Source organism: Manis javanica, chromosome 13 (genome assembly GCF_040802235.1).
Source record: "Manis javanica isolate MJ-LG chromosome 13, MJ_LKY, whole genome shotgun sequence".
Lineage (NCBI taxonomy): Eukaryota > Metazoa > Chordata > Mammalia > Pholidota > Manidae > Manis > Manis javanica.
The window spans coordinates 60,147,125-60,165,362 of record NC_133168.1 but is presented as its reverse complement, the minus strand read 5'-3'; the positions used below and the strand labels follow the sequence as shown (position 1 = coordinate 60,165,362).

At 37.6% G+C, this 18,238-nt stretch overlaps 1 protein-coding gene across 1 annotated transcript in view; it reads right to left on the bottom strand.

Annotated features, from left to right (window-relative positions):
• Positions 1-10,994: 10,994 nt before the first annotated feature.
• VTA1 (vesicle trafficking 1) overlaps positions 10,995-18,238 on the bottom strand; it is an 83,028-nt gene continuing 75,784 nt past the window's right edge. Inside the window, exon 8 of the mRNA XM_017649940.3 lies at positions 10,995-16,968. Coding sequence (XP_017505429.1) covers positions 16,823-16,968 — 146 coding nt within the window. The 3' untranslated portion in view covers positions 10,995-16,822. The remainder of the gene's footprint in view (positions 16,969-18,238) is intronic.

Genomic DNA, 18,238 nt, shown 5'->3' with positions numbered 1-18,238 from the left:
TATTTCTTCTCTGATCTTTATTATGTCCCTCCTTCTGCTGACTTTAGGCCTCATTTGTTCTTCTTTTTCAGTTTTAATAGTTGTGATGTTAGACTATTCATTTGGGATTGTTCTTCCTTCTTCAAGTGTGCCTGGATTGCTATATACTTTCCTCTTAAGACTGCTTTCGCTGCATCCCACAGAAGTTGGGGCTTAGTGTTGTTGTTGTCATTTGTTTCTATATATTCCTTGATCTCTATTTTGATTTGTTCATTGATCCATTGATTATTTAGTAGCATGTTGTTAAGCCTCCATGTGTTTGTGAGCCTTTTTGTTTTCTTTGTAGAATTTATTTCTACTTTCATACCTTTGTGGTCTGAAAAATTGGTTGGTAGAATTTCAATATTGTGGAATTTACTGAGGCTCTTTTTGTGAGCTAGTATGTGGTCTATTCTGGAGAATGTTCCATGTGCACTTGAGAAGAATGTATATCCTGTTGCTTTTGGATGTAAAGTTCTATAGATGTCTATTAGGTCCATCTGTTCTAGTGTGTTGTTCAGTGCCTGTGTGTCTTTACTTATTTTCTGCCCGGTGGATCTATCCTTTGGGGTGAGTGGTGTGTTGAAGTCTCCTACAATGAATGCATTGCAGTCTATTTCCCTCTTTAGTTCTGTTAGTATTTGCTTCACATATGCTGGTGCTCCTGTATTGGGTGCATATATATTTAGAATGGTTATATCCTCTTGTTGGACTAAGCCCTTTATCATTATGTAGTGGCCTTCTTTATCTCTTGTTACTTTCTTTGTTTTGAAGTCTATTTTGTCTGATATTAGTACTGCAACCCCTGCTTTCTTCTCACTGTTGTTTGCCTGAAATATGTTTTTCCATCCCTTGACTTTTAGTCTATGCTTATCTTTGGGTTTAAGGTGAGTTTCTTGTAAGCAGCATATAGATGGGTCTTGCTTTTTTATCCATTCTATTACTCTATGTCTTTTGATTGGTGCATTAAGTCCATTTACATTTAGGGTGACTATTGAAAGATATGTACTTATTGCCATTGCAGGCTTTAGATTCGTGGTTACCAAAGGTTCAAGGTTAGCTTCTTTATTATCTTACTGCCTAACTTAGCTCGCTTATTGAGCTGTTATATACACTGTCTGGAGAGTCTTTTCTTCTCTCCCTTCTTATTCCTCCTCCTCCATTCTTCATATGTTGTGTGTTTTGTTCTGTGCTCTTTTTAGGGGTGCTCCCATCTAGAGCAGTCCCTGTAGGATGCCCTGTAGAGGTGGTTTGTGGGAAGCAAATTCCCTCAGCTTTTGCTTGTCTGGGAATTGTTTGATCCCACCATCATATTTAAATGATAGTCGTGCTGGATACAGTATCCTTGGTTCAAGGCCCTTCTGTTTCATTGCATTAAGTATATCATGCCATTCTCTTCTGGCCTGTAGGGTTTCTGTTGAGAAGTCTGATGTTAGCCTGATTGGTTTTCCTTTATAGGTGACCTTTTTCTCTCTAGCTGCCTTTAAAACTCTTTCCTTGTCCTTGATCCTTGCCATTTTAATTATTATGTGTCTTGGTGTTGTCCTCCTTGGATCCTTTCTGTTGGGGGTTCTGTATAATTCCATGGTCTGTTCGATTATTTCCTCCCCCAGTTTGGGGAAGTTTTCAGCAATTATTTCTTCAAAGACACTTTCTATCCCTTTTCCTCTTTCTTCCTCTTCTGGTATCCCTATAATACGAATGTTTTTCCTTTTGTATTGGTCACATATTTCTCTTAGTGTTGTTTCATTCCTGGAGATCCTTTTATCTCTCTCTATGTCAGCTACTATACGTTCCTGTTCTCTGGCTTCTATTCCTTCAATGGCCTCTTGCATCTTATCCATTCTGCTTATAAATCCTTCCAGGGATTGTTTCACTTCTGTGATCTCTTTCCTGACATCTGTGATCTCCTTCCGGACTTCATCCCACTGCTCTTGCATTTTTCTCTGTATCTCATCCCATTGCTCTTGCATTTTTTTCTGCATCTCTGTCAGCATGTTCATGATTTTTATTTTGAATTCTTTTTCAGGAAGACTAGTTAGGTCTGTCTCCTTCTCAGGTGTTGTCTCTGTGATCTTTGTCTGCCTGTAGTTTTGCCTTTTCATGGTGATAGAGATAGTTTGCAGAGCTGGTACAAGTGACCGCTGGAAGAGCTTCCCTTCTTGTTGGTTTGTAGCCTTTTCCTGGGAGAATAGCGACCTCTAGTGGCTTGTGCTGGGCAGCTGTGCGCAAACAGGGCTTCTGCTTCCTGCCCAGTTGCTTTGGGATTTATCTCCGCTGTTGCTGTGGGCTTGGCCTGGCTGGGGCTGTTCCTCCAAAATGGTGGAGCCCCGTTGGAGGGGGAGCAGCCAGGAGACTATTTATCTCCGTAAGGGGCCTCTGTGCTCCCTGCTGCCCAGGGGGTTAGAGTGCCCAGAGATCCCCAGATTCCCTGCTTCTGGTCTAAGTGACCTGTCCTGCCCCTTTAAGATTTCCAAAAAGCACTCTCCAAACCAAAACAACAGCAGCAACAATGAGAGAGGGAACAGAAACAAAGAGGAAAAAAAAAGGAAAAAAAAGGAAAAAACAAGCGATTTTTTTTTTTTTTTTTTTTTTTTGTCCTCAGGTGCCGGTCCCAGGCACCCGCTCACTGGTCCTGCTGCCCTGTCTCCCTAGCACCAGGGTCCCTGTCCTTTCAAGGCTTCCAAAAAGCACCCACCCACCGGTCCCGCAGGGAAGGAACGCTCAATATTCTTTGTCCTCAGGCACTGGTCCCACGCACCCGCTCACCAGTCCCGCCGCCCTGCCTCCCTAGCACCGGGGTCCCTGTCCCTTCAAGGCTTCCAAAAAGCACTCGGCAAAAAGAGAGAAAAAAAAGGGGAAAAACGCGCGATTTCTTCCGTCCTCAGGTGCTGGTCTCAGGCACCCACCCACCGGTCCCACAGGGAAAAATGCGGGATATTCTTTGTCCTCAGGTGCCGGTCCCAGGCACCCGCTCACCAGTCCCGCCGCCCTGGACTCCCTAGCACCGGGGTCCCTGTCCCTTTTAGGCTTCCAAAAAGCACTCGCAGAAAAGAGAAAAAAAAAAGGGGAAAAACGCGCGATTTCCTCTGTCCTCAAGTGCCGGTCTCAGGCACCCGCCCACCGGTCCCGCAGGGAAAAACGGGGTATATTCTTTGTCCTCAGGCGCCGGTCCCAGCCACCCGCTCACCAGTCCCGCCACCGTGCCTCCCTAGCACTGGCGTCCCCGTCCCTTCAAGGCTTCCAAAAAGCGCTAGCCAAAAAGAGAAAAAAAAAAAAAAAAGGGGAAAAACGCGCGACCTCCTCCGTCCTCAGGCACTGGTCTCAGGCACCCGCCCCCAGGTCTCGCAGGGAGAAACGCGGGATATTCTTTGTCCTCCGGCGCCGTTCCCAGGCACCTCCTCACCGGTCCCGCCACCCTGCCTCCCCAGCAACGGGGGCCCGTCCCTCTAAGGCTTCCAAAAAGCGCTCGCCAAAAAAAAAAAAAAAAAAAAACTGCTCCGGTTTCTCTCCACCCGCCGGGAGCCGGGGGGAGGGGCGCTCGGGTCCCGCCGGGCTGGGGCTTGTATCTTACCCCCTTCACAAGGCGCTGGGTTCTTGCAGGTGTGGATGTGGTCTGGATGTTGTCCTGTGTCCTGTGGTCTCTATTTTAGGAAGATTTTTCTTTGTTATATTTTCATAGCTCTATGTGTTTTTGGGAGGAGATTTCCACTGCTCTACTCACGCCGCCATCTTGGCTCCGCCCTCTCCCTCTTTTTTTTTAAGAATCATATAAGCATTCAGATATTTTTAGGTGGAAAGATGATATGTAGACTTCCCTATAAGATGCAACAGGAACTCATACTGTAAAAGACGGTATAGCTGGTACAGGATTGGTGCAGTGGCAAAATTCCAAACAAATATTAGACAAGGGCACTTTTACTGGAGAGAAATTTAAAATAATAATTTAAGTCTTCATAAAGCAAGATATTTTTCCAATTTAAAACACTAAGAAATAGTACCAGCAGTAATAAAGGAAATCAACTTCTAAGTGTACCAAAAGGACTACAGGGCAAACAAGAGTTACATTCCCTCTCCCAATTTGTTGAGAGTTGCTATCATAAATGCATGTTGAATTTTGTCAAATGCTTTTTCTGCATTTATCGATATGATCAAATGATTGACTGCTCTGTGGATATCGAACCATCCTTGTATCCCTGGAATAAAGTCTACTTGATTATGTTATATAATCATTTAATGTGTTGCTGAATTCAGTTTGCCAATATTTTATTGAGAATTTTGCATCTGTGTTAGTCAGAGATATTGGCATGTAATTTTCTTTTCTTGTGGCATCCTTGTCTGGTTTTCATAGTGTGCTATTTTTTATTAGAATAAAATAATTTTTAAAAATCAGAGCTACTAAGTGCAAATTGTTTGCATCACCAATATGTATTTTCTGCCTTTTGTCACCATTACCATACGATGCCCAAGCATTTAAGAAGTGTTTAGTTATATGAAAATACCAATCAAATACTGGTCTCAGTTGAGGGTTGTTATTAGAGATAACAGATGTTTTTCAGTTGTGGGAGTATGTGATTGCTTTAGTGAAAAAGTAATTGAAAACTCTAGGAAGTAAACTTAGATGTTTATATGGATTTTTCAAATGAATTTTCATATCATTTTACTTTTTTTACGATTTAAAAAACTCTGCAAAACATTCTGAAGAGCTCAAACATAAAAACAGATATCATATAATATAACTTTATGTATCTGAGGCCAGAATGACAATGCATCTTTAGTAACAAGAAATATCTGTTTTCAATTCCAAAATGCATTGAGGCTCATGAAGTATGGAAAGCAGATGTGTCAACTTAATTAGACCTTGCACAGTGGAAATCTGGTAATATTCTAGTTTTGGCATTTTATTTTGCACAAGGTCCAGATATCATACTTTAATATACACTGTATGTTTTTGAGCTCAGCAAAACTAGCATGTGTGTTTTTCATTACTCAAAGTAGCTAATCCTGGGAAAAAAGCATTAGATTGTTTTATGCATGTTTTCAAAAGCAAATTGATCACTGACTTACAATTTTATAGTGTTTACATTGCAGTTTTAATTTTTTAATTTTCTTAAATTCCAAATGCACACATTTAACAAGTCTGCCTTTTACAAGAGGATACGGATGCTGTGTTGATAAGTGCGGTTCAAGTTGTACCTAACAGCAGGCAATTGTTGATAAAGGCCAACTCACGTTGGATACTTCACAACTGTGCTTTTCCATCAGGGAAGAAACGTATCTTTTGGAATCACAAAGAAGGAGTTTTTTTTCTGATAGACTCTTAAAATAAAAGATAAGAATGCATTGGTAAAATTATATCAGGCATTTACCTAAAACTATACAGAACTCAAATACAATTAAGAATTTTAATTAAACAGAAGGTTCAAAGGGTGTTATTTACATTTAACAGGTAGGAAAATGGAAACTCTTTCTAAAAACATTTTTGCATTAACATATTATGACCAATTAGAAACTAATCCCAAGAATTCCAACAAAGGAATCACCAGAGACCCTATTACCACTGGGAATGGGAAACACATCTCCTTTGGCATAGGCTTTACTGGGCTTTCATTTTCCTACAACAATTCCCTACCATGATATTTTAGTAGCTGCTGGGTTCCTTTGGAAGCTCATAAAGTAATAATGCCAATTAAAAGGATTAAAACCACTCACCCCTTGGCTCTCCCTCTTGCACGAATGAGTTGCTATATGAATGTAATCCAGATTCGGAAATGGTGGAAGCCAGAAAAAATAAGAACCACTGAGAAAGAAAGTGGGGAGAAAAAAGCCAAGTTTGACTAAGAACTATACTTGTGATTTTGCTGCAAAAAAAATTTACTGGAACATTTGGACAATTGTCAAAAAGATATAGATATGGTTTTACCTTGGGGGCCCCAGTAGACATGGGCTGGTTTCAGTGTCAAACAACCTCAGGTTTTCCTTTTAACTGTAGCAATAGACACCATTAAGCAGGAATTTTCAAACATTTTTTGTGTGTGGGCATAAATGCCTTTGTTGAAGTTTCTTGGAATAAAAATTTTAGATGCATAGGATAAATAGTGTACTAGCTTTCTACTGCTGCCATAACAAATTACCACAAACTTCATGGCTTAAACAGGACAAATTTATTCTCTTACCATCTGAAGGTCAGAAGTCTAATAGAGGTTTCACTGGGCTAAAACTTCAGGTGTTGACAAGGCTATGTTCCTTTTCGGAGGATCTAAGAGGTAATCTATTTCTATTGTCTAGAGGCCACCCACATTCCTTGGCTCAAGGCTCTTTTTCCATCTTCCAAGTCTGCAAAGGCAGATCAAATCCTTTTCACCTCCCTCTCTCTGACCACACTGGAAAAGGTTCTCTGCTTTTAGGAATACATGTGATTAGATTGAGCACATCTGGATAATTCAGGATAATCTCCTCACCTCAGACAGTTTTGAATTTAATCACAACTGCAAAGTTCTTTAGCCATGTAAGGTACCATATTCACAGGTTCTAGGGATTAGGGCGTGGGCACTTTTGGGGCCATTATTTTACCTAACTGGGATTATGGATAAAATAATGTGGAATCTGGAATAAAAATATTCTAAAACCCAAATTTTTGATATAATAATATATGTTGCTTTTTATTAACACATTAATGATATCTAGACCAGGTCTAATAATGTCCATAAATTCAATATAATAATGAACATAAATGATTTTTCAATATATCAATAACCATAACAACTGTAATGAGGTATGGATATGTAATTTTTTATTGGTGACAGTCATAAAAGTTGCTAATACTATTGTGGTTTGTTGTTTATATTCATAATTGTCTGGAATGCTAAATTTCAGCTGGAGATTAAACAAGTTAAGTTTTTTTTTTCCTCATCCAAAATCACAGACCCTTCTCTAAGTTCTAAGGAGACATTTAAAAAATGAAACACTGATGTTGCTCTGGCCTTGACCGGAAGAGTATGGACCCTTTTATAAAGCTGTGCATATTATCTAGAACAGCAAGCCTGAATAAAGACAGCAGATAAGTGGGAGTTTCAATAATACCAGAAAAATCCTATTATTTTCAAGCTCTGCTTTCTCCACAAAGCCTTCTTGGACATTGTTAGCTCCTCTAGGTCTCTCTCCCAACTCGGATTTTTCATAGCGCAATTCCATTTTTTCCACACACAGCAACAACCTAAACTTTGTTCTTTTTTTTCTCACTAATTTGGTATTTTAGCATCCATTGTCTTAGAATGCTGGAATCTTTTCATGAAAATGTTTCTTACCACGCTGATGAGCTTAGAATCTCTGTAAGTAGAAGTGATGCACATCTTTGTTCTTTGTAATAATGAGTAAATATTTATGAGGTGATTAACCAATTAACCAAGTATTGATCCCTTACATATATATATTTTGATGAAATAGCAGATTTCAAGAACATGCTTGGATAGCTGAGTCTTTATGAATTAGCTCTCAGAACAAGATATTCTATGAAAAGATCCCAGGTCTGAGAGCTGGAGCCTTGTAACTCTGGGGGGAAATCCCAGGGCAAAATATCTCTGCAACTGAAATCAGTCAAAGGGAGAAATAAAGTTAAGAAACCCTTTTATTTCTTACAAGCAGTCGTCCTGTCTCTCTCTTGACCTGGCTGCAGCAGAAGAGATCTCCACCCAACCTCTCTGGTCCAGATAAAACCTGGCACACCCTTGTAGTTACCTATTGATATGTAGATGACTAATTCTCTCCACCCCTTGGAAACTTCTACTGATATGCAGATGCACCAAAGGCAGGCGAGAGATTCTGGAAATATTACAATTTTACCCACAAACCCTTTCCTCTTTTTCTCTTTCACTTACCAGCTTTGTGATCCTGACCTAATAAATGCATCTCTCTGGGGCTTCAATTCCCTCCTTCAGAAAATGGAAGGACTGGATTAGGGCATCTCTAAGGGCCCTTGCATCTTAGGAATTCGTGAATTATAAGACTTTATGCCACCTTCATCAACATTGCTGAAGTTTTAATACTTCATTAGGACTGAATTCAAGTTTTCAGGATAATTCAGTTTCCCCAAGTAGTTTATGAATTTAAATGCCTACACACTGAGACTTTCCTGAGAAGGTAAATTGTGACTGTATCAAACACATTCCTAAAAGTTTAATTCCTTCTTGTTATGAGGCTTATTTGGATTGACCTGTTATCTCTAATTCTAGTCAAATTCTTTCATAACCAAGTGAAAGAGGGATTGGTTAGTGAGGTCCTCAGAAAGTTTTTTATGAAACTATGCTGTGAACTCTTCAAAAATTGTCTTACAAGAACTAAAGCATCCTGATGACTTACCCTAGTCATTTGCTCAACCAACAGTCATGGCAATAATAAGCACCAATAATTCTCCAAGCAGGACTTCAGTGATATTTCCTGTAAATTGTTGAGACAGAGATGTACCTTTACTTCTGTCTTTTAAAGCTCTGGGTAGAGTAACCCATCCCTTAAGCTGCTTCCAATTTGTCTCTCCCACCCCACCCTCCTTTTAGCCCTATCAGCCGTCTGCTCCACAGCCCCTGCTCCCTTGGGTGAACCCACCCTCAGGTGTCTGAGAGACCTAAGGCCCAAGGGTTTGGGTTACAGCAGGGTGTGTGAGGATCATCACAGGGACTGGAGCTGACACAGAGTTGGGATCTACGAGTGGACACACACTCAGCTTCACAAAGTAAAGAAACAGGGAAGGATTTGGACTCGAATTAATCTATTCCATCCTTAAGACATTGCTACTGATCTCACTGGGATGTGAATACACTCTTTCTGTTAGGCACTTTCTCCCTAAGGCTATTTTGCTATAATTGAAAAAGTGATTCTGCACTTTCCCACGTTTATATTTTTCCTTTGTGCTTCCTTTTTCTCTCAATTACCCATCTCATGCTACTGGAATAAAGTGGAGCTCAGGTGCCACCACCTCAGTGAAATGTTCTGCTCTATCCTCCCCAGTTTGGAGAAAGAAAATTAAGTTTCAATAACAATTCATGAACTTTTCCTTTTTGGCACTTAAAACTACTCCTTCAATTATATTTATTTGTGCACATCTGTGTCCTTAAGTAGATTTTTAAGTTCCTGAGCAGTAGAAACATCTAATCAAAGTTTGTACCCTCAGGTTACTATAATAGAAAATAAATTATTTTCGGATTTTCTTTGCCTTTTGCTCCACGTAACTCTAAAAATTATTTTCAAAAAGATTATTATCTGATACACAAATATTAAATACACACAAGTAAGTTTAACAGTATTCTCTCTGTTATTATACCTGCAGTGTTGGAGTTTTCTTGTAATGGTAAACCAGTAAATAATCTTTTGCTATGTTTTCAGCTCTGAAAAAAATTTATGCCAAGTCTCGATAGCAAAAGCTTTCATACTAATTCATTTTGGAAGTACTTAGAATATTAGGAAATGTTTATAAACAGTAAGTATTGAAAGAATCAGTAAGTATACATGCTCAGTAAGTACACATACTCATTTGTAAGTAACAAAACACACCTATATACTTTCCCTTAAATTCAGCATCAAAAAGGCAGACATATTTTTGGCAGTCTTCACACATCAAAATACAATCTCCAATCATGAGAAAAACATGGTCAGAGCTTAAAAGACTCCCACTGTGGGGTGGGGTGGGGAGGGGGAAGATGGATTGGTTTTACTCAGGGTGACAAGAACCAATTTTAAGGATCTAGTATACTAGTTGTAATTTCTAATTCTGTCAATTTTTGAGATGGGTGTTAACATCTCCAGTTATAATTGCGGATTTGTCATTTCTCCATGCAGTTTTATAGTTACTGCTTTTGTATTCTGAAGCACTTTTGGTAGGTACATAAACCTTTAGAATTATAAGGTTCTCTTGACTAATTGAGCATTTTATCATTATGAAATGACTATTTCTGGTAATATTCTTTGCTCTGACATCTTGTCAGATTTTTGCTCACAGGCAATCTTTGCATTGGCAGAAGAAAATTCCCTGCTCAAAATAACAACAACTCTTTCGCCATCATGACTATTGGTTTCAAGATTTTCTTACTAAATTCTTGGCATATTAAAATGTTCAAGACATATTTATTCACTAAATAGGATAGATGTCAGGATTTAAGTTTCTAAAGCATAGTATGATTAAAGGAACACAGGCCTAACCACAAACTTTGCCTGCAGATGTCTAATGGTTATTTAGAGACTCCAAGAATCTTGGATCTTCCAAGACACTGGATCTCCAACCTGCCCTGCTCATGTTTTATGTGGGAGAACTAATGCTCAGAGGAGGGTCAAGAAGAGCAAATTTTCTTCAGCTGATGGACAGAACAGATTACAAAAAAGGGAGATGAGAACCCCAGCTTCTTGACACAGATTGGCACACTGTATTATATAACCCTGTACCCACAGCTTTACAATCTTCACACCTTTTTTTCAGTTGCATGTCTTTGAAGCTGTGGACAGGGGAGAGTATCCATTGAGGAAAAAAAATTCAAATGAGTTCTGATTTTCCCCAGAGTGTTCAGGTCTCAGTGGCAGCTTCTGTAATTTTAAATTTCCATTTGCCCATTCATCTCTACAAATAATCTTCCAGCTACAATTTTTTCAGATATCATGATTATTTGAATTTTCTAAGTGGTCTGAATATTTTTCATGTTTTTAGCACACAGAGCTTTCTTATTAAATAACTCCAATGGGCTTGAACATATTAATCTTTGCCAGAATGTGGATAGACATATAAACTGCCCACAGAGAAAATGTACTTTACTAGCATGTTATTACTGTGATTTATAAATGTTTTGAGCACATTTGATTCATTGTTATTCCTCATGATTTTGACACAAAGAACCATGCATTTGAATTAGAAAACAGACTTGCTGTGTGGAATGGATGGATTCTGCCCAATATTCCAATAATGTGGAGTGAGGCTTTTTTAAAGAGAACAATGATTAACAAATCATTTCAGAACTTTATGATGCAATTGTAATTTTATCTCACACTACAGTATTAGAGAACATAGATTTCTGAACATAAGCATTTATTTGATGACACCAGCATAATTTCTTTATTCTTTCACCCATTTATCTATTAATTTCCAGTTAGGGATACTTAGGCTGCATCAGGCATCATGCAAAGTACTAGGGATTCACAGACATAGAAATAGCTCTTACCATCAAGGAACTTAGCATCTCATAAGGAAGATACATAAAAGCCAAGTTTAAGTTACATGATACATAAAGTGAGAAGGTAAATAGTAATTTTGCCAAGTTACTGTGGTTAGAGGTGGTATTATTAGTTTTATACAGAAAGTATAGAAGCATGGCACAATAAAACCTAAATGTCCTTCTTCCTTTTTAAGGGACTCTGAATGTCTCCTGCACCACAACACAAATACCATAACAGAGAGGTCAAAAAGACAAAGACAATTCCATAGTTTCCAATAAAGCAGGCGACTGATATGGTTAAGAGTGTGTCTGAAGGTGTCAAAGCTTTCATAGAGATACACAGATAAATATTTCTTTTTTAGTGAAAATAGAGTCATGCTTTAAAGGAAATTAAGAATTGAAATGCATACTTTCCATCACTTTCAGAGTGAAAATACCAATTCTTTGACAGGGCTATCAATGCCTTCAACTTCTTGCCTCCCATTTTAGTCTGTTTGGGTTGCCATAACAAAACACCATAGCCTGGGTGGCTTAAGCAACAGAAATTTATTTTCTCACAATTCTGGAGGCTAGAATTCCTAGACTAGGGTGCCTTCAGCCTCAGTTTCTGGTGAGACCTCTTTCTCTGGCTTGTAGATGTTGCCTTCTATGGGAGGGAGAGGTTGAGAGAGAAGGACAGATCTCTGATGTCTCTTCCTCTTCTGTAAGAACACCAGTCCTATGGGATTAGGACCCCAGCCTTATGAGCTCATCTTAACTACCTCCTAAGACCCGATCTCCAAATACAGTCACATCGGGAGGAAGGGCTTTACGTAGGAAGTTTGGTGGAACACAGTTCAGTCCATAACACCTCTCCACTATGTAGTCTCATATTTACAACACTTGTTCTCCATCTGCCATCTGCCAAAGACACTCTGAGTTACTCAAATTCCTGACAACTTTTTTTTCCTCTGTGCTGTTGCTCATGCTTTTATTTTGCTCACTTCTTCTACTTCTCTGTCTGCCTGGTTAACCTTCAATTTAACCTTTTCTTTAAGACCTCTTTGTCCAGGAAGAAATATTGGGTCTGGAGCATAACCTTCAAAACAGCACTATCGTATCAAACTTTGACTGCGGTTGCTCAATACATATGCTGGTATTTTTGAACAAATGAATGATAGCAATATTTTTTAGATCTTCCAATATTTAGAACTGTGAAGCTAGTTCTCTTAGGAAGTTGTACCATGGACTCTTTTACACAATCATCTTTCCCCCCAAACTTTAGGGAATATCTCAAGTAAGGGACAGGTGTGCTTGCCTCATACGTTCAGGTAGAAATATAATTGAGAAAATAATTGTAAATGCTATTAGTTTTACATAGAAGTCCATATCCCAATCTGACTTCCTGAAGGTGAAGGCTATCAACTGGATTTTTAAAATAAATGTTTTAGAATAAACACTGTATGCTTAAAATTGTTACTTTAAAATAAAAAGGAAAGAAAGAGGCATGTCTAGGAAAGCCAGGACTCCCTAGCAATGTGGGACACCCTCTCCAAGATGACATATTAATCCATTGCATCACTCATTCAAAACTTGCTTATTTTCTCTCTGGACTCAAAGTCCATTTGCTGTCAGGTCACAGATTCCAACATGTGTGTGTTCATGCCCTGTATTCACTGCCTAGCACCCACAGTTAATTAGAGCACACTGCCCAGATAGTAGAAAAACCTAGCTGTTAACACCTCCCACTAAGAATAGGAATTGCGACCTTGTGACCCATGACCTTGATAATGTGGAGTTCACTTATAACATCTCATTTACTTAACAATAATTTAATTGATGACTTACCTATATGGATGACAGTTATTGTATGAAGTAGTCTGAGCTTAGAAACTTTGAGTATTACCTGTGCAGTCTCAGACTGTTTGCTTATCTGTAAAACAGTGACAATGATACGACACATGGCTCAGGATCATCGGCAGGATTAAGTGAATTAATACATGTAAAATACTTAGAATGCCTGGGGTTTAATAAGCACTCAAATGTTTCCTATTGTATTTCCTAGTCTTAAGGTATTGCTTACTTGTAATTAGTCCTATGTAGGTAACCCCAAAGAATAACTTTCAGTCTCAGAATTCCATGGACATCAGAGGTCACAACCAACCAGGAAAACATACCTCTGTTTGAGGAGTGTCTTAAAATTTTGTGATCTCTTTTAAGAACTTTTCTACTCGTGGAGGTTTATGGTCCAAACCATGTGATCTGATCCAATTGCTTGGATACATAAAATGAGTAAGATTAAAAAAAGAAGGGGGTCGTGGTGGGTACTGAGAGGAAGCTGTGCAGGTAAACAAAACCTTTCAACCCCTGGTCATTTATTTTCTTTTGGAGTTGAAGGTAACAATGCTATTAGAGTGCGACTGTTGTTAGCTTTTAGTCCCTTATTAATGCATACAAAGTAACCTCAAATTTCTACAACTACAGTCATATATAGATGAATTCTATGAACACCTGAGGATGTTAATTTTCAAGACCTATAACTGGGGTCTTGGTGTTATTTTTAAGCCTGAAACCTTCCTTGGCCATACTAACCACGAAACTGTCCTTGGCTTCTGGCTCCACTTCAGCAGTTATTTGGTATCTGACAATCACTGTAGACAGAATTTTATCTTACTTTTTTCTCCTCCCTCTGTGTACATTGACAAAACAATGTTATCAAATGGTTTTACTTGGGATGGTTACAGGAACTTGGGAACTTAGTACTTTCAGCCTAAATGCCTGCAGAACTCGGCAACTTTCCCTTTGATGACTATTCCTTCCTTCAAGTATTCAGGTTAAGAACTTGGAAGTATCTTTACTCCTCCTGTGCTTATACCTCACATCCAATATCAGAAATACTTGCTCCACTTATAGAAAACATGGCCAGAGATAAATTATATCTACTGCTACCCCTGACATAAGCCATCAGTAACATCCCAATCATCACAACATGGTGTTCACTGGTCTAGCTTCCACCCATGGCCACCTTATGCTCTAGTCAACACAGTAACCACAAGTGGATACTTTTAAAAAGTCAAGTCACATCAGGCTACACTTCTGTTCAAACTCTGTGGCTCCCCATCTTGCTCAAAGTACAAGTATCTCAACAAAAAGCCTCCATGTTCCTAAGCATTCTAGCTTATCAGTCCTCCTTGCTTACACTCTCTTGACATCTTATCTACTGCCCTCTACCAGGAATACTTTTGTTCCATTTTACTTTCTTCTCTCAATGTCCTCAGTGAGGCCTGTCCTGACTAGCCTATTTAAATACTCATGTCTACACACACCTAGGCATTTTCTATTCCATACTCCAGTTTTGTCCATAGCATTTATCACTATTTAATACAGAAGTTCCTAAGTGCAGTCACCAGAACTTTTGAGTTCCCAGATAATGCTGATACTGGGGGTCTAGGGACCATACTTTGAGAACCACTTCTTCAGGGGAATCTCTTCTCACAGACTTTCACTCTTTCTGATTTAAGTAGGGGTAAACCATAACAGTTCTAGGAACCACCAGACTACCTTAAGTGCTTCTTAAAACTCAGAATGCTTGGCTCCACCCTCCCTTACTTTCCGAGTGGGTAGGACTGAGGTAGAATCTGAGACTTACATTTATAACAATTAGCCTTTGAAAACCACTGGCTGCATATGATAGTTTTTATGAAGTTTGTCTGTTTACTCCCCTCTAGAACATAAACTCTATGAAGCATGGATTTTTTTTTCTTGTTTTCCACTGTTTCCTCATGCAAAGGATGCTATCAGGAACACAGCTGCTCAATAAATACATGCTGAACTACTAAGTGAAAATTGCTTATTTACTGTTAGAAAATTTCTAACTATATCTTGTCAGATATTATATGTAGAAATACAAAAGTTAAAGAATCATTAGAGTTCAATCCCATCAGACAAGAATGTAATTTTAAGCAATAGGCCACAGAAACAACTGGAATTTCCTAATATTCAGGAAATAAATTATTATTAACAATTTTTAAAAAAATATTAACAACTATACACAGTCATGGAATGCTAACACTTGCTGTGCTTATCATGTATAGCATCTCATTTAGTCCTCATAATGAACTCTGAAGGTGGTTAGTGGTGTTGCTTTCACTTTACAGATACGGGCTATTACACCAGAGCCCCTTTATTAGTGGACTCTGGGGTTTCCACACTATCTTCCCTACATGTGCTCATCCAATTACAGCAACAAGATAGGGTATATCTTGGGAGGTGACACTTTTCTTTTTAGTGTACAGACATGTTAAGATTTGAATTTAAAATTTGCTGAACTATACTGACCTCTTATAACTCTAAAAGATCATCCTTCCCACTTTTCTATTGTTAGAACAAAGGGTCAGCAAATTTTTTCTTAAAGGGCTCAACAGTAAATATTTTAGATTTGATGGTCATGTAATTCTACAGTCATGGACAAAACATAAATGAATGGGATGGTTTTGTTTCAATAAACCTTTATTTACTCAACAGGTGGCCAGCCCATCAACCAAACAGTTTATGTACTCCTATGTTAAAGGACTTCAGTCTCAGTAGAACAAACGAACATATTCCTGTAACTAAAAATAGTGACTTATAAAAATGACAATTCTAGTATGCAAATCAAAACAGACACCTGTCTCTGTAATAAGCTGAACTAGTTAAAAGAATCCTCATATTTATTTTTTCACAGCACAAACGCAGTTGACACAGTTAAGTCCGTAATTGCCCACAAAACTTAAAAACTTAACAACTGAGAATCTAAACTCTTACAATCGTCAGGATCATTCGTAGCTATACACTCTATGGAATCCATTCCATAGCAGCAGAGGAGAACCTTTAACTTAAAGCACCAAGTTTCCAGGCATTACTACAAATGTCTTTTTTCATTCTCTAATACATGCAGTCAAACTGCCAATGAAGCAAATACCAATTCACATTAAGCTTTAGTGGATAAGGGAAACTAGTTGGGAACCCAACATTATTCTCAAGTCTAAAAGTGATTCTACCTCTTTTACCTTATATTTCCTTCTATGAAAATTTTAAACTTTTAATATAGTTATAACATGGATATAAATTTTATTTTGAATATGATCTCTTTCAGACTCATCTAACAGTTCAGGATGTTTGTATTTGTTTTTTAAGTACTGAGGAAAACAAAAAGGTGATTTCTTATCTGTAATATTGTGGCAATCTTTATTAAAAGTTAAATTTGGAATTTTATAGCAAAGTAATACTGTCTGTCCAAATTATAGATTCAACAAATTCAAGTTATGTAAATTATGATACAAAGCTTATTCCCAATATATTTTATGGAAATGTGTTTTCATTTTCTGGTGTAGGGTTCTATCGGCACTTTTAGGATCTTGCTAACATCTGCCCTATCTACCCAGAGATTAATGGATCACTAAATGGACAATGAAAACTGGTTGAGGCTGCTGATGAATGCTTCAACAGGCATCTGACACACAGACACAGATTTCATTGTTACAGTCAGCAGAACTGAAGTCTTCCTTAAAATTGTGCTCCTGACAGGCTGAAGACAGAGTAATGGATTGTTAGTTCTTTAAGCCAAAAATGCATGTATCTGCTGTACAAAGGCTTCATTCTCTGCCTGTAGTCAGTAACTTAAGGGCCTTCTGCAGATTCTGTACAGCAGTGCTGACGTCTTCATACTGCAAAGCACTGCCAGCGTATTTGCAGTATTTCTGAGCTCTAGCAAAGTCCTCTGCTGTTAGACGGATATCCCCTACAAAAACAAAGTGATTAAGATGTTTGTAGGAATATAAAAAGTGTTCTGTTAGGTTAGGTAAATGCTTACATTCAAGATTACAGAAAATATTTAAGGTTATATAAAAACATGAAGCTTTTTCTCAATCCCAGTTGTATTTAAATATATTTTCTTCATGCTTTTTAATGTTTTAATTACTAATATAAACAATACATATGCTGATACATAATAACTTATGTGAACAAGATTTTCCTTCCTGAAGTTAAAAACTAGAAAACTTTTTTTTTTGGCAAATTAATTGCAAAATAATGATATTCCGCGCAAAACAAGGATAGTAGCTTTGGTGTTTATGCTAGAATTCTGAGCCTCTTTTTTCATGGAACAATACACACAGACTAAACCATTCAAACTTCATTTGAACTAGAGTATAAATATAGCCCTCAATAAGAATAATGAATAACTATGTAAAAAAATTTCGTAAATTAACTTTTTTTAGCCTGAAAATATTTTGCATTTTTGTGTCATCCATATAAAAAGCTCAGCGACTTAAGATATTATATATATTATTCAACTACATAATAAAACATGTAAATATCTCTTATAAATTAGTTGTCCAATATTTATTCTTAATAAGTTTTCCAGCTACCCATATGATTAACATGAGTAAATAATTAGGGTAAAAAAACCACACTAAAAACATTTCATCTAATATAAGACTTGAATATACTTGAATACATATTTCTAAAGATAAAATTAAAAACTGACTTTGTCGCTTGTCTTTTGAAATAAACAACCTTTTTTTTTTAGAAATTATGAGGGTTCTAAGGAGAACTGATCAGAAGGCTGGTAGCATAGAATATAATGAACAGATAATACATTTCAATTCTGTTTATAAGCAAAAAAGAATACATTTCTATTTTGTTTATAAACTTCTATTTATAAATAGAATTAATTTGTTTAGTTGCTGTTAATTTTATCATAGATATACAGCATAAAGTGAAAACTTGTCTAGGGAAAGAATTCAAATTAGGTACCAAATTCCAGGTACTCTGATACTAAGTTCTGGTCCAAATTATTTTCTAACATTTTCAAAAAGAGTACTGAAACAATGTATTCTACAGTTTCTAGCCCAGTGTCAGGCACCTGTAAGTGCTAAATAACTTTAATGAATGAAAATTAAAAAGCTGTCTGTACTTTAAATTACTTCCCACATTTAATATGAATAAAGTTCATACAGAATTTAAAGCATTAATTAAATGTCAGATTTTATGGTAATACACTTACATAC